Below are 17,225 nucleotides of genomic sequence, written 5' to 3' on the forward strand. Positions count from 1 at the left end.
ACATATAAAATATAACATATTTCTTTTTGAAACATTTTACTTCTGAAATGTTAGAAAAATACATGTGCAAATTAAGAAAACAACTTAATCAATTTGATGACTCATGCGCTGCAACAAGTCTCAACACATGCAAATACCGAAACGGCTGCTAATAGCGAAAACGACAACGGAAATGTTCCAGGGGGCCCAAAAATGTGATGAACCTAGCTGTAGTTCAATACTTTGTGAAGTTCCATCACCACTGACAAGTAGCAGACTTCAATAACTTGACCAACTACAGCCAGGTTCATCACTTTTTTGGGTCCCCTGGAACATTTCCGTTGTCGTTTACGAATCGATGAAGTTGTTTTCTGACTTTACTTGTGTTGCAACTTTTTGCTGCGCGCGTGTCGTCAAATGGATGAAGTTGTTTTCTTAACTAGCACGTGTTTTCTCTAATGTGTTGTTTTCTTCATTTGCAGTGCGTAGAGCTCTCTCGGCCACCGTTAAAAGGCGACTTTTTGAAAAATCCCGATTACGAGGAGCGTGTGAAGGCATCGTGAAACCACGCCCTCCGCTCGCGATTGGCTCCTAATTACCAACGGGCGCCTCCCATTGGCTGCCGCGCCTCCACCGCTGCCCCTCCTCTACCTTTGTCACTTTGTTGCGCTCCCGTTGAATCGCTGTCGTCTCCCCGGGACTCGGACGCTGGAAGAAGAAGTTGCTCGCCCCGCTCTGTCGCACGTTAGCGGGGGAAAAAAACAAGCACCGAGAGAGGGAAGCTTCACTCTCACCTGCCGCCGGAGGACGAGCCGCGTGACTGGGGTGTTAAACCGGAGCAAGCGGGGCTGAAAGGCGGAAGGGATAAGAAGCTCCATCCCCCTGTGGAAGCGCACGGAGCCAACGTGCAGCACCGGACCGTGTGTGGAGCTAACGAGGGAAATGACATAAACACACACCCGGAGATGGTTTACTACCCGAGGGGACCTTCACAGACACTCCCGCTGCTACCACTGTGAACTTCTCTGTCCTTAAACTACAGACCCAGAGAGGGAGAGCGGATCAGAGAAAGTAGTGCGTCTCCTTCTTCTCCTTGTTATCAGCAGCTAAGGGATTAATGATGCCGGACCAAATCACAGTTTCAGAGTTTGTGGCGGAGACGAATGAAGACTACAAGTCGCCCACTGCCTCCAACTTCACCACCAGGATGTCCCACTGCAGGAACACAGTGGCTGCCCTGGAGGAGGTGAGTGACTCTGGGGGGGGGGGAGACATGTGGTTGTGCCCCTAACCCCCATTTCCCACACATATGATAATGCAAACGTCCATCATGGGTACTTATTTTCTCTTGATCATGAAATTGACCATAATCCTGATCATGTTTGACCTAGTGAAGGATTTAAGTTGAGGAAATGGAATATTCTTAATGTTGCAAGATAGATAGATAGATAGATCTGTATACTCCATTGATAGATAGATAGAAAGACAACACACAAAACAGTCAAACACAAGAGCATAAGAATAATAAAAGGTCAAAATGAGTGGAGAGTAAGTTCACTGCAGTGAGATGAAAGTCTCGCCACCAGAACTACTACAAAGCTGTCACTGTGAAGAAGTGTGTGCTAATGGAGATACTGACAATACAAATATATTTAAGTATAAGGTGATTGAAAGAGTATCGAAGCCCAATATGAATACAGATTTAAAGATAAATAACTGAAGCTATACAAAGTTGTGCATAAGACTAACATGGCAGTGTATTTCAAAAAAGTGAAACTGAGAAAGTGAAAAAAAGGGTTGTTATAAAGCTGTAAAGTCACCCCTGTTTAATTTCAATATAATCTGCCCCCCACTTTCACTTTCATTTATTCATTATGCGCCCAATTGATATTCTAATTAGCTCAGCCATTGCACATCCAGATTTTCATCACTGTGGGATTTTAAATGTGCCACTGTGCAATGATTTTCATCAAGAAGTTGATTTTGACCCGTCCCCCTCCATGATGAGCCAGTAAGAGCTCCTATAGTCAAGTTCATTTACAGTACAAAGCTAAAACAAATCATAAATCCTGTTTTGTCTCAAAGGGCTTTACAGGTTTGTAGTATATTCATCAGATAAGGGAAACTCCATAAACATCCTTTTTAATGGGGGGAGGAAGAGAAACATAGGATGGATCATTCTTCTAGGATGTTGGACACACACACAAGATGGATAAAAAGAGGAGACACACTGAGAAAAAGAAACCGCAATTACATTTCAAGGTAAATAGTATAGAATAGAATATACACACAAAGAAAGCACAATCGTCTGCACACATACACCACATTCCTGCAGCAGTCATACAGAGTATGTTTGCTTACTGATTAATCCTGCAGTTAAAAGGTGGGATAAATAGCATGGATTTGCCCCAGTTTGCTGCTGCAGAGCTACTCTGCATGCAAACACACACACACACACACACACACACACACACACACACACACAGAGCACTTTGTGTTCCTCCTCCAACTTGCAGGTCATCAGGAGGAAGGACACTTCCGCTTTGTTCCCTGACAGCCCTCCCTCCCTGCCTTGTTACAGTTTCCCTACTTTGTGTTGCTGTGTAGCACTGCCTCGCCCTGCCTGACGGTAAAAATAGAATTTCCCACATGAGCTGCCTCGATGTGTTATGTGTGTTAGTGTGTCTCTGCTCCGCTTGTAGGTATTGAGGTGACGTGTGAGGAAAGTGAAGAAAAAAACCCCCGTCTTCCTGGTTCCAATGAGGAAAAGTTGCGCCCAGATTGGATCAAGACAAATGTGTGGCTTACACCTTGTGTTAAATTGTAAAAACAGATGTCTGAATGCAAGATATGCAGAGACGAGATAAGTCGTTGCCGTCTAATGCCAGTTGGACTCGGTTAATCCACATCTGGGCTCAGTGTCAACGTCACCTTAAGCCCCCTGATCCTCCACACCTAAGTGAGGGTTGTGGCTTTATATTTAACCTGCCTGTGTGGAGGCGTGAGCCAGACGTACACCTGCTCAGGCTGACAGGTGCTTCACTCGGGCGTCAGACATGTTGCTACGCACCGTTTCATTCAAACCTCTGCTGCTGCTGCTGCTGCTGCTGCTGCTGCTGCTTGTTTTAAAAATAGCAGTTAATCTGCTGTTGGGAATGATTTCAGCATTACTAAGAGTAGTGGAATGTGCTTTTCTGGGGAAGTAAGCAGATAAATGTGTGGATATTACTCCTTTTTAAACAGCTGTAATAGCAGGCTTGTGCGGGTGAATTGTTGGACCGGGGATCCAATTCAGCAGCTTTGTTTTAGTGTCGCGCTGCAGTCGAAGCTGCTGAATTGTTGTTGGTGGAGACGCAGAGTAGCGTGTTGTCGTATCACATTGACCTCCCCACGCTCAGGCTCAGGGAACACAAGCCCTTATTGTTTGGTCAACAAGACCTCAGTCACTCTGTGTCTGTTTGACCAATTAAACGCTGCAGTGGAAACAGGGGAACACTTCCACTTATTGTCTGCCAGGCCCGCCTAAAGCCACCAAACACAAGCACGCAACCCAAAACACATCTACATATGTACGTACACAGGCAGCGTCCATCTTTCCTAGTTTACAAAACAGTGTCTTTCTGTTTGCATTTTGACCAACCATCAGGAGGATGACTCTTTCACCCTTGAGGAATATAATCACACATCTGCCTACTGTATATTCATTCGGAAAAATACGAATATCCGATTTTGCTGTTTTCAGCATTATACTGAGTTTTCCAACATTGTGCTGATTCTGTTTTTTCCCCACAGTAGCGGTTTGTTAAATAAGCGCTCACCTTTCAGTTTGTACCCTTGAACTGACAGTTTCGGACAGGCTGATTGAAGCAGCACTGTGTTCTGTGATGCTGCAGCGGGCTGGTGTATTATTTCAGAAGACGCCCTGTGTTTCTTTGAGACTTGGCACCTCTGAGGTTCTATAAGGGGCTGTCTGTTTTCTTGCTGACTTCAAGACTTTAGTTGTTGTTTAGATATTTTAGAAATATAATTCCATTCGTCAACATGTGGTAATTTTGACACCATTTTCTGGAAGGGCAATCAGTAAAGCATTAGAAGAAGGTGAAGGCACATCCTGTTCTTTACACAAAACCTTATATTTGGTCTAATTCATCAGCTCTGCTTTGACATTGGTCAATTGAACAAGGGAGATACATTTGTTGGAGAGTAGAAGAGTCTTTGTTATTGTGAAAATCTGCTTTTCCAGATGTTTTTGAGTTTTTACAGTTTGAAACAAATTAAAAAGACGTTCTGGTCTTAATGCTGTTACCAATGAAAATAAGAGCCAGACTGATATATCGGCAGAAACATTTATCAAAAATAAATTATATAGTGACAGAGTGCAGCCTATGGGATTCCTCATCCCGTTAAAGACATACATCTCCGTCTCTGTCTATCAGACCATCTTGATCCAAATGTATGAAATAAATTGCATTTAATGATCTGAATTTCCCATTCGAGCTCTTTTTAAATAGCTGATGCACTTCCAGTCTCACCTACTTAGAGGACCTGTACGACTGACCTGGGTCTGGTTGTTTATAGGAAGCCTTTAAACACATTAACAGGAGAGGGGACTCAAGCACTCAGAGGTTTTACGTGAAAAGGCAGCACAATGCAGTGTAATTATCTCTTTCTAAATTTAACTGCAATGGACATAATCTTAATTAGGCTAGTAGTTTTAAACTGCTGGCTATTAAGAGGCTATTCACTGAGCCTCTGTGCATGTGTGTGCGTGTTTGTGTTGGTAAAACCACACCAATAAAAACCTGTTTATCCAGTAAGAGGATGACAGGCTTTGCGTCATGACCCCCCTCCTTTGTGCTGCTGTACAACACTACTTTTCTTCCTCTAAACTTTTTTTTAACACAAAGAATAAGAGCTCTGGCTATCTGGTTTCTCCCTGATGTTTAATTTAAAATGAACTAAGTAACAAGTGCTGACTGCTTGATAATATGATCCACTCCTGACAATACAAATTTTGGGATTTTCTGATTTGATGTTGGCCTATTTGATCGACCTATTGTTGTGGCATTCTGAATGCTCTTACTTTGTGTGTTGTGACTGTTTTTGAAAATGTGGCTCCTTGTAAAAGTTGTTTGCATTTTATTGTTGGACGTGTTTTTCCTTTTCTAGTTTAGTGACATTGAAATGGTGAAAAGGCGATGCAGAATTCTACAAATTTGAAGAGGTGTCAGTGGCTGCATCAACTTTAACCCTGGCTTCCACCCAACCACCTAAAACAAAGAACTTCAGATATGTTTGAAAACTCTCGGCCTACGATTTAGTCTGGACATGCAGAAACTAAGTTGTTTGGAAACGATGACACACTCACCTGCATTTGCTTTCTGATTCGTTCTTATTTGTCAGTTTAATCTTGTCATTGGTCCAAGATAAAGAAATTCCTGCTCTTACTTTTCACTGCTGTATCTCGCGAGTAGTATTTTCTGTAACTAAGAAATCTACCGAAAGGTTGTCTATCCACTTCCTGTTAAACACATGCCCAGTGTATGTGAATAGTTGTGTGATGTGTATTTCTAGTTAATACTGTGTGTTACTATGGATGGAGATAAAATGCTTGTCTGGGACAGCCAGCAGTTTTAAAACTAAAACATGTTCTTATGGATGTACCCACTGTTATGAGCGAAACCACTTTTACACTGAGTGCTCAAATTTGAATGACCTCAGAAGTTCCATTGAAAGGAAGCATTAGCCCCTAAGGCAGAGCTGACCTCTCCTGAGTGCCTTTTGTTTGACCCAAGAAAAACTCACGAGGACATCTACACATTGTCTGTTTGCGGCTAGAAACTGGCTCACGCTGAAGTCTTCTGAGGTCTATTTTTGCATCTGTGACTGTTTTATGCCCCAGTTACTGAATCCTGCCAGACAAAGAGAAACTGCTGCAACGATGCAATCAATAACGTTGTCTCCTTGAACAAATCTCAAGTGCATCCACTTCCAGCCCAGGTATGAAATGTGTGTAATATCACGGCGTTGCACTCACAGCTCACTGGGCGGCTGTGGCGGACGTTTAAAGCTTTGATGGTGTATTAATTCTCTAGAGTGGGTCAGTTATTGGGATCGCGGCATATCACATCAATGGCCCTCTCATAGTGTCGGCTGACTGAATCAATGGGTATGACAACGGATCTGACTCAGACAGTAGACTGCGGGAGATTGCTGAGTATCAGGGCTTGTGGCCGCAAAACAGCCGTCACTACTTGACATTCAAGACTAGCTTTTGTATTGTCTGCAGCGTGGCCCTTTGATCAGTCTGTCAGCTGCTTACTGTTGAGCAGACAGCGACACAATATGTTTCATGACATTACGGCTGCTTTGTGATTTAAAGTTGTTTGGCAGGTGGAGAGGGAGCTTGCCAGAAAAACAGGCCGGAAAACTGCCTGGTTTGTTCCATAAATACACGTGTCTTCCTGGACCGTTAGCAAAGTTCTGTATTTGATGAGCCCGTCTGTTCCCCCAGCACTGTGTATTTTTTTTATACAAGGGACAGGTACATGGCATCAATCAGTGTCTCCCAGCATTCATAACTTGTTCTAAAGGGCAGGACGAAAACTTTGGTGGAGGCAGCTTTTAGGTTTGAAGCTCCGAGGTGTTGGAACAGTCTCCCTGAGGATCTGAGAACAGCTGAAAGTGTTGATGTCTTTAAACACAGACCTCTCTAAATTGGGTTTTGATTAGAATATTTTACTTAATCTATTTTATTGCTTTATATTATTATATACATTTGATTATTTTAGTTTTTTTTTGTTTGTCTTGCATGAACCTGCATAAAAGGTGCTATACAAAGTTTTATTTATTCATTCAATTGGTTGATGAGAAAATGTGATGATATTGGATTCATATTTGTAGATTTGCATTTACCTAGGTTTATTATATTTATGGGGCTTCATTATTGTAGAGGGTATATCTCTGAGCCCACATAACCATCAACACTCATGTACAAACTGCAGGCCTGTATCCGTATAGAGAAAACAGAGCTGCTGCACAGTCTATCTGTCCCTATAGTGTTGGAAACTCGCCCACGAGGCCTCTCCCTCTGTCCCATATCCTTTTGTCCGGTTCATTTTTCGCCAATGAATAACAGCTATTTATAGCCAAGTCAGCTTTTCATGGTCCATTACTGCTGTTGCGGGGGGGCTCAGTCCTTAAAACTAGCATCATTACTCTTCCATCAGGCTATTATTTCCTCTGACAGAGGTCCTCCACACCGGTATGCCAGCTATGCACTGGTGAGGCATGTTGGTGGTTGATTTAGTTGGGAGATTATTGGGGATTACCTCTGGGAATGCTGATGGCATTCAGGACATGCACAGGTAACTGTTGGCACTGAGTGCCAGCTGGTTCTCACAGTCTGGTTCTCACAGACTGTCTGTAGCTTTTCCAATGTTGGTGTCTAACAAGGTAATGAGGCTTTCGAAGCAGTAAGCAGATTCTCATTGAACTCATGGGCGTTAAAATGCAGTTGATGAACGCCTGCTGTGAGCAGCTTTAGTCTCTCATCCCTTTATAGCACCTCCAACCTTAATCTCAGGCCACTCATTTTGAGTATGTGCTTTAACCTTAGTCCAACTCTTATCTTGTATTAACACATAATCATATCTTGTTAAATTTCTACCTGCCTCAGTGGCTTCACTGCTTGCTCTCTGCAGTTGTTGCAAAGCAAAATGTATTTTTTCTGTACTTCTGCTTGGTGTTGACACATCTCATTTTAAGTTCAATGATTTATGGCGTATATGTCAACATCTGAAGGCAAGTGTGCTCTCGTAACTCTTCTCCAAGTGTCAGTCTGTCGGCTTCTGTTGACGCTGGAGTTGTTCTCGGTCCTGGCCTTCCTCTGCCCAGATTCCTCCCTCCAATTCCAGGCACGGTTGGGAGGACCGGCTGTGGCCTGGCTGTGAACAACAGCTGCCCCTCGTGGAACAGGTGGCCTCGAGGAAAGTTTTAACAAGGCCTCAGACAGTAGGATTATCGATGCGGGGACAATCCGCATCTAATAGCTTTAGAGGCACACGGACAGATCTATCTGCTCTCATGCACACATGGCCTAATTGTGTAGTCTGGTCAAAGTGAGCAGCCCAAAGCCCCAGCCACACTGACCAGTCTTCAGTATACCACCTAAGAAGCTTAATGCCTCTTATAATTGAAATGGGGATTTCTGGCTGAACAAAGTCTTGTCACCCTCACTCTACATCTGCTGTCCCCACTGTCCCTTGGCTTTGCTTCAGTGTATTTAATGCACCAGAGGAGGCCAAGTACACTGAAGCAAAGCCAAGTGCATTCATTCTTCAAAACCCTGAATAAGATCACTTTGGTTCTATGTAAGAATTGTTGATGAGATTCTGTTCTGGGCACATTCTTGTTTAAAAATGCAATTTTTTAATCACATTTTTCACAATGTTGACATCATTGGTCTTTTTAGATAGCTGAGCACTGAAAGGTCAGGGGGTTAGAGTTAGGGGCTGCAAGGCTTGAGTATAGTTTGGGTTATAGTTATGATCCCAAACAAACAACATGGGAGCTCAAGCACTTGCTTCTCATCTGTACTGATGTTACTAACTGTATGTGCTGAGCAAATGCAAGATTCAGTGGTGCATTAATGCTTACCTTGGTAAAAACAAATTTCCTTTTCATCCTTTTTGGGTGGCTGCTACTGCAGTCGTTCCCTCGGGATCTTTGTTTGAAATTAGAGGTGTCCCCCAGCCTCCAGCGTCTAAGACCTGGTTATTCTGTGTTTGTGTTATCATTCTGAAACAGGCTCTCACCAGACCCTCATTGTTATGCAGCAGCCCTCCCAGTTGATCTACTAGGGGCGAAGGTCATGGTCCTGCCCCAATCGATTCCAAACCATAATCTCTCTTATCCCCTGAGGGGCTTTGACTGATAGGATGTGATATTTCACTCAATTTTGTGTCTGTCCTTGTCTGTCCTGGTACGCGTGAACGTACCAGGACGTGGCTGTGAATTGATTGCCATTGGGTGGAGCCCGTTGGCCACTGTCAGGCCTGGTGATTCTGTTTTGTTTGAAGAAGGGATGTCAGGGCAAAAATCATGAACGCTCAGTCCAACATGGTGAGGGGGATCGAGGTGAAAGGGGAGACTGGCTGCCCTCGGTCCTACACAGAGGTTACGGGGCTGGACAGTGGGGGCACTGGGGATAAATGGGAACTCAAAGTTCCTCTCATCCATCAGAGTGTCCCGGCCCAGATTGCCCGAGACAGCTCCTGTTGACGGCTATTGTTCGCGGACAGGCCCTGCCTCTTCATTAATGAACTCCGTCACTGATTTGTAGTCCTGGCCACTCGGCTCTGCTTGGGGCCAGGGCGGGGTGCATGGGGTGAGTCCTCGCAATTGTGTTGTCCTGCTGTCACTTTCACTCAGAAAGCAGACCTGGACCTCTTCTCTGTTGGGGTTTCAACAGAGGCTCCTTGGCCTGTTTCTAACTCAGGTTGGACCAAAACAAATCTGTTGTATGATGCTGGAATTAAACAGACAAATCAAGGGCTTTTTGCTCATTAACATCTGAATGTAGCCTACTTTTTTCTACATGTGATGATGTATTCATTCCAAAATTATCTGATAATCCCCAAAACGTCTTCAGGCTGCACAATAGGCAGCAGCACTATTTAAATCAAATTTTACCAATGCAGCAAGTTTCCTCCGCAGAGACGGCTGGTGGAGTTCTCCTGAAGTCTAAACTCCTGGAGGGGCTGGTTTTATGTCAAGGAAAACTCTTTTCATGCTTCCAGCTCCCATTGAAGTTCAAAAGGAGTCTTTTGCGACTGAAGTGTGCTCTCAAGCCCACAATAGTCACACTCGCTGTAATGTTTTACTGCAGTGTTTTCCAGATCATTTTCTTTCTCTCTCTCAAGCCTCATCGTATTTCGTAATATGTTGTGGTAACTGTTGGGTGTTTTGCCTCTGGAACTACTACCTTGACACCGGCAGTGTACGTCTACGTGAAAAGAGTCAAACAGAGAATCCAATGTGAAGTCTGAGGAGATTTTCCCCTCCAGTTGCAGCACATTTGGTCTTTATTTCCCAGCCCCTCCTTTTAAATGTGGGTTTTATCAGCCTCCTGCTAGTTTATTAACTGAACTAAATACTCCCCTCAGAGAAGGGGAGACAATTTTAACAGGTTTTTAAACTTGGTGCCTTTAGGCCTCTTTTGAAATCCATCTTGTTTCGGAGTCTGACACATAGATTGATTGTGTGCATTTCACACTTATCCCTCTTTTTCTAAGCTTTTTTAAGGTTGGGTGAAGAAATGCTCGCCAGCTAAGAACAATGACAAACAATACATTGGGATTCTTTACACAACACACACAAATGCATTGCCACAACCCAGATCTTTAGAACAACGAGGCTCTGAAGCTGTCTGGGAAAACCAAACGGAAACAAAAGTTCTGCCTGGTTTTGTCACCTTGTAAAACATCCTGAAAAATGCCCGAGTGGTTAACATGAAAGTTTGTTTTTTCTAACACTTAAAATTATTGCAGCTGATGTTGTCATCCCAGTGTGATTTCTGGCAGCTGGCGGTCAAGGCACTGGTCCAACAGTGGTCTTTGTTGTGCTCCCTGTGGAGCAGTAAAAGCAGCAAGTGTCCCGGTGCTAAAATACCAGAAGGCTTGTAAGTAAATGAGATGTCAGACAGAAAAATCTGAACAGAAACTGCATTGAAAGGTCCTGTTTAGTGCGTACAGATTAGGGCCAGGCATAAGGAAAGTATGAGAGTAAGATTTTTTAGCATTATGCATTTGGAGAATATAGTTCAAATATTAAGAAAAAGTTGAATTCTTAAGATTAAACTTGACATTTCTAACTACTTGTTAGTCCATGTAACTGCCTCTACAAAATGCCTTGTATAGATTTATTGATTCAATTTAGAATTGGTTTTATTAACAAGGAAATTCTTTGTCTTTTAAGTATTACCCCTTTGAAGTAAGCAGATTGTCTATACAGTCGGTTGCTTGGTTACAGAAAAACGAGGAACAGCAATGATGAAGAGTAAGAGCAGGGATTTCTTTTCTTGGACCCACAATGAGGTGGAACTGTTACTGACAGTAAGTGTCAGCAGTGTTTTGCATTCACCGCTGGTAGTGGACTTGTGATAAGAATGATAAGAACCAATTAGAAAGTGAATGCAGGCGACTGTGCTATTGGTTTCCTGTTTCTGCTCGAGACGTCAAACTAAAATGGGGCCAGCAGAGTTTCCAAACTTGTCGTTTTTAGGGACTTAAAAACTCAGTGGACGGCAGACATAAAAAATACAGCGCATTTAAAACTAAAACATATTTGTGTGGATGTTGCTACAACACATTTGACCACTAACACTACTAGTACAGCTTTCCCAGCTTTGTGGTGCAGTGTACATTGCATCAGCTCAAGTATTAATGAGCTTGTGCAATAAGCACACTCCCCCGTGCCCACTCTTTCCTTCTCACACTTGCACTGAACTTGCATGCTGGAGTTTTCCATGCTGCCTCGGGGCCGGTTGACTACACACATCTCAGCTGTCTGAGAGCACAGAGAAACCCTGCAGCCATGGGCCGTTAGCGGTCGCCTGAATGGAACCCACCTCTATCCAAATATTGACTTAACTGACTCAGCGTGGAGAGAAGTTGTGAATGAAACACTTCTAAAGATGACTTTGGACTGATTTTTCTTATAGTGGGTTTGTAGTTTTGGCTGCATAGACTGGTTTCAAAATCTCTCAGTCTTTAAGTGGTGGCGCCTTAAATAGATGAGGCTAAAATATAACTTCCTCGATGACTATCTGTCTTCTCTTATATGCCTGCGGGGCTCAACTGTTCTGTATTTTTGACACATGTTTTGAATGAGTCACAGCCTTTTTCTCTGTGGATGTCAAGGCAGAGCGAGTGCCCTTCTCGTGTGGCACATGTGGAGGTGTAGACAGCAGCTTTGTGTCTGGCTGAGAGCTGCCGGACAAGGCGGCTGCTTTTAATGCCACACTTGCAGAAAAGCTGACGTGTGTCTGCAATGTGGAGGACGAGACTGCCTTCTAATGATATGATGTTTTATTTATTTTTCTACAGGGAAAGTCTCCGCAGATTGCTCACAGGTGACCTCGCATAACTGTTGTCAGCCATTTAGGAGTTGTGGTTTTGGACATCAACATTTCACACCAGCATGTCATTACACCATTTTATTCTGGTATTATGTGTCCTCTCTGTTAACACCTAAAAAAGGATGCCATGTGCTGCTGTGTTGGAAGAGGACAGGAAGCAGGCGATAAGAGAACCCACCTTCACAGTTCAGTGACGGGCTCTGTCTTTAAAGAAGACAAATGATGCTTTTTGACTTTTTCTTTCTTCCAGTGGGTTATAAAGGTTTCCTGTGTATTTAAAAGTCTGCAAAGCAAGTCCAAGTGAAAAGAAAATTTCCCTCGTCAATAGTCCGGTTGAAGCATTGTGATGTCACATGGTTTCCTGATGGTTTAGTAGGTAGGTAGCCCAGAACCCTTACAGTTGGGTCCCGACAGGCTCAGGTCAATTATCCAGACTAATTTAGAGTCTGAGAAAAGGAGCTGCTGCAATGGACAGTATGAGCAAAGTGATGATTTTTCTGAACATTGGAGCATGTAAATATTTCCTGGTAATGACCCAAGTTGAAATAATGAGCCTGAGGATGGGTTTTTAGTTGCTGGTTGACAATTCCACAAACATGTTTGAAGCACACTGACATCGGAATTGCTAAAAAAACAAAAACTCATCATCATGTACTGATTTACTGCCACTGGTCACATTTATTCACATGTGATTTGGTTTTAGTGATCACAGCTCATCTGTAATACTGAGTGATATTGTGAACGTGCCACTGCCATTTGCCGTTACTGATCTGAAAGTTGATCAAAGAGGAAAATCGATTACATCTGTCTCAGCGAGAGATCTGGATTCACATCGTACTGCTTCTCCGAACACTGTGGGCTTACCACGGCACAGTGGTGAAATAACAAGATGTCAAATCTTCCCCTTGATTTTCACTTCAAAACCAGGGCTTTTTATGAGTGTGTGTGTGGAAGTTATACGAGAGCTTAGAAGTTCTCTCTGGAGTAAAGTTTGTTTTTCATCGTGTAACATCTGTTACCTCAATGAAACATGGATTACAACACGTTGCCAGCTGCACAGATACTGTACCCACACGTGAACCAAATAAATTGGGTGATTACATCCAAGGCAACCGCCTTCTTATGTCTGATTTTCATCGTATGTGGCAGATTGTTTCCTCACATGACTGTCGCAGAGGGATGGATTAAAGGGTCAGGGAGGATTAGAAAAAACACTGGAGTGTGTGTGTGTGTGTGTGTGTGTGTGTGTGTGTGTGTGTGTGTGTGTGTTTGTGTTTGTGTGTGTGTGTGTATGAAAGAGATTTAAAGAAGTGTGTGGTGATGACAACAGTAATACTGCAGACATGGGGGATTTCTTGGATTGTTAAAATTGAATGCGTGTGTTTTTTGAAGGGGCCTCTGCGAAAAGCGGGAAAGCGTCTTGCTAAGCAGACATGCTGTCATCAGCAGATAGCTGGTCAGCAGGAACAATGGGGCTGGGTCTCTGCCTTGTCTGTCAGTCAGTGCAGCATGCAATCATCCAGGAATGTCTTTCTTCTTCAGACAGCGGAGGACGATGTTAGAGAGCGCTGAGATTAAACAGGCTCGTTAGCTGAACTCACTTCTGTTGTGGCCCGGGGCGTCTTGCCCCCTCAGTCCCGCTGTGTGGAGTGAGCTCTTTTTGTCTTAACACCAGCTTAGATACTAGACTCACGAGTTGCTTAGAATGACCCATTGTCAATTAGGAATGGAAAAGATTTGAATTTGTGATTATGGCTTGTGAAGGACAAAGAACAAAAGATTGGTGGTCCTAGCTTCTTTCTGCTCTTCTTTCCTTTTAAAATACACTGAATATCTTTAATACCTTGAATTGAAATATTATGGTATTTTATATAATGTATTGTTTTATTGTTGTTTCTGTCCTTTCTCTATCTATTCAATTTGTAACTTTTAAGAAAAGTGCTCTACAAATAAAGGTTATTATAGCCGCATTTTGACTTTGGGAACTTCCCCCCAGAAATAGGAACCTTTGTTGGAACTTTGAGGTTTTGAGCTTCAGCTGATCATGTTGTTCTTGCATTTCAGGCATTTTGAAGCCATTGCTACTAAAGCTTGTCTCTTTTCCGACATTGACTGAATTTCCTAATATTCGAGGCAGTGATTGACTTGAATCTCCTCCATGTTTTACAGTGTTGCAGAAATGATCATGTCTGCCCCGCATGTCCGCTTTATATGTCAGCCTTGTTGTATATGCTTCTGGTAATACCATCACCTTCTGGACTGGAGGGGAACTGTATGTTGGCTCATCATTATATTGTTGCGTCAGCATTAGCATTAAAAGCAGGATGCTGTGGGTTTGCAGTGGCATTTTGTCAGGTGTTTTTTCTGACCTTTTTATAAAGAAGCCATTAATCATTGTATTTAGCAGTTTAATAGCCTAAGACACATGGTTATCTAATTCATCCCACCTGCATTTTAACAAGGCAATGGAGAGGTACTACTACATGGTCAGTGAATGGATTGTTATGCCAGTGTATCACAATCCAAAAATAGTCCACTTTTCTTTTTTCTCTGAAAGGTTATAACCCTACCTTGTTTGGTATTCAAGATTAACTTCGCATTCTTCTTCGGTTGTGGCCGTATGAAGGGACTTCAGTGTTTTACTGAGGACAGTTGCTGTTTTTAAAGAAACCTCTGTGTGAACCTCCTTTGCAAATTTCCCCTCCTTGTTTTGGTTTTGAAGAATCTGGCAAATGCTGATCCAAGCACGATGGACGTAGTAGATCTGGTGTGGGTGCTTGGAGTTGAACGCTCACTCAGCTTAGCTTTTTTCGCAGTGACAGCAGTCAAAAATACTCGCTCATTCAGGAGTTGGTTTCCTGTTTTACACTGTGTTTTCCTTCCCAAAGTTACTTGTGGTCACTGCTGACAGGAAGTGGCTGTGAACACTAAGGGAGGGAAATCTGCAGGATCCACTCTCCTTTACTTTTCTTTATTCCTTTTCTTGGTTCACATTTTATTCATCCTCTCAAATTATCATCCTGTTCTCTGAACATCCTCAACATTAGTTAAACTCACAGTATCTTCTTTCCCTCTCTCTCCATCTCTGAACACACACATTAGATATTATCTATCTGCACTGCACTTTCAGAGATTGGTAACCTGACACACGTTACTCTACAATTCAGTAACATAAATGAACATATCGCCATGGCAACGACCTCCCTGACCCAGCAGTGTTGTGATAGACGGGCTGCAGCAGATGGTGCCCGATTGTAATCACAATGATGATGATGATGACGATGACGATGTCATACATTAAGAGGACTAATTCAATTCAGTTTGTGGGTTTTCTCCTCCTCTTGCTCAGTCCACTGGGGTCAGCACGGGAGGGAGAAAAGAGCCACTGTACCGTGAGCCGCTATTAGGGGAAGAAAAGTGCTGACATCGCAATAATGTCTTATGAAGTGTGCTTGTGAAGCAGCTCCAGGCTCAGAGGCCAGGCCTATTGTGAGGGGATTTAGCTCTGATCCTGTGCTACACAGCACTGGAATTCCCCTCTCGCTCTGAATACTTCTTTTTGGGTTAAAAGTGTCTAATTTTAGAGCGGCCTGTGCTGCAAACAAGAGGGCTCGCACAAAAGGTGGCCTGGTGCTCAGTGTAGAGTCAACCCTGGAGAGCAGTGGAAATGTGTGAAAGTGATTTAAGGGTCCTGTGTGTGTGTGTGTGTGTGAGAGAGAGTGTGTGAGTGATTTAGGGCTATGCATTTGTTGTGTTCAGCTGGTTTATTACCCCGCCTGGCTGTCCCCCTCTCTTGTCTTCCCCCCCGTTCCCGGGCAGACCACTCTCTGTAGATTGAAAGGGTCCGCTGGAGCGTGATACTGCCTGATTTTGTGTGTGTGTGTGTGTGTGTGTGTGTGTGTGTGTGTGTGTGTGTGTGTGTGTGTGTGTGTGTGTGTGTGTGTGTGTGTGTGTGTGTGTGTGTGTGTGTGTGTGTGTGTGTGTGTGTGTGTGTGTGTGTGTGTGGGACTTTGGGCTTGTTGGAGCTGTGATGTCCAAGTCAATGTGCGTGTGATGCTTGCAGCCACATTAGTTGGTTGCAGATATGTCTGTAGGTTTCCACTGATGAATTATAACAAACTGAAGTACAGAGCCAAAGATACGATGGTAGTGACAACTTCAAATTTCAAAAATATCCTTTTCACTGTATTTCTTAGTTGAAATTGTTATAAAAAATGACAAGAGAGCTCATTAGAAAAGCTTGTTCATGGGTATAATTATTGCATTTTTCTTCTAAATACCGGTATCATAGCAGCCTCAACAATCCAATATTGATTGGGCTATAAATGCCACAACATAAAGTAAAATGTGTGACAGGCTACTTTTTGTGCTGTAAATTTGTAGGTGCAGATATTATTACATATTTTTTTCAACAATATGTTTTTAATAAAGTAATAAAGCAAACAAAAGAGAAAATATTTTAACAAGTAAAACATAATTTTAAAATAGTAATAATTGCATAAAATGAATTAATTACACATACACCTACCCATAAGAAATACAGATTGTAACTGCAAATATCATGGAGAAAAATATTTTAAAATGTGAATAATACAAAGATGAGTAAAAGACAATACAAAGAGACTTGTATTGTCTCTTTAATAATCTTAAATAAAAGGGAATAATACAAGTAAAAAATGAGATGCAAATGTATTCAATACAATTTTCTCAACATTGACATGTGTCATTTCGGTTCACAAAGCTTACTTTGATCATTTGATCGGTTTAAACCGAGCATATTTAATTATAATTAGCTGTAATATAAGTACTATAAGCTCTAATAAAATAAAGCTGTTTAGGAGAACACTGTCAGTAGCTGCCATCTGACTGTGATGATGCAACATATGCTACAGAAATGTGAACAGATTGCTATAAATCTCTTATCTGTTAGGCTTGTTTTCCATCACAGAAACATTCATGCTACTGCCAGAGAGCCATGTAGAGTGCCATGTTGTCACCGTGTGCAGATAGTGATAAAGGTATTCAACTCAGCAGTAATACTTCCTTTAACTACAAGAAGACAATTAAGCTCAGACAACAACCAACAGGAAGGCTCATCACGTTATAG

The 17,225-nt window shown here is 42.6% G+C and overlaps 1 protein-coding gene across 4 annotated transcripts in view; it reads left to right on the top strand.

Annotated features, from left to right (window-relative positions):
- Positions 1–627: 627 nt before the first annotated feature.
- The window catches only part of asap2a (ArfGAP with SH3 domain, ankyrin repeat and PH domain 2a), a 54,650-nt gene continuing 38,052 nt past the window's right edge, over positions 628–17,225 (top strand). For 3 of the 4 annotated variants that reach the window (XR_004697682.2, XM_035168131.2, XM_035168135.2), the window contains exon 1: positions 628–1,225. Coding sequence is in view for 3 of the 4 variants with exons in the window: in XM_035168131.2 (XP_035024022.1) it covers positions 1,097–1,225 (129 nt within the window). In the remaining variant the exon portion in view is untranslated. The remainder of the gene's footprint in view (positions 1,226–17,225) is intronic. The other variant, XM_035168132.2, reaches the window with a different exon arrangement.

The sequence above is a fragment of the Hippoglossus stenolepis genome, chromosome 10 (assembly GCF_022539355.2).
Source record: "Hippoglossus stenolepis isolate QCI-W04-F060 chromosome 10, HSTE1.2, whole genome shotgun sequence".
In the NCBI taxonomy this organism is placed as follows: Eukaryota; Metazoa; Chordata; class Actinopteri; order Pleuronectiformes; family Pleuronectidae; genus Hippoglossus; species Hippoglossus stenolepis.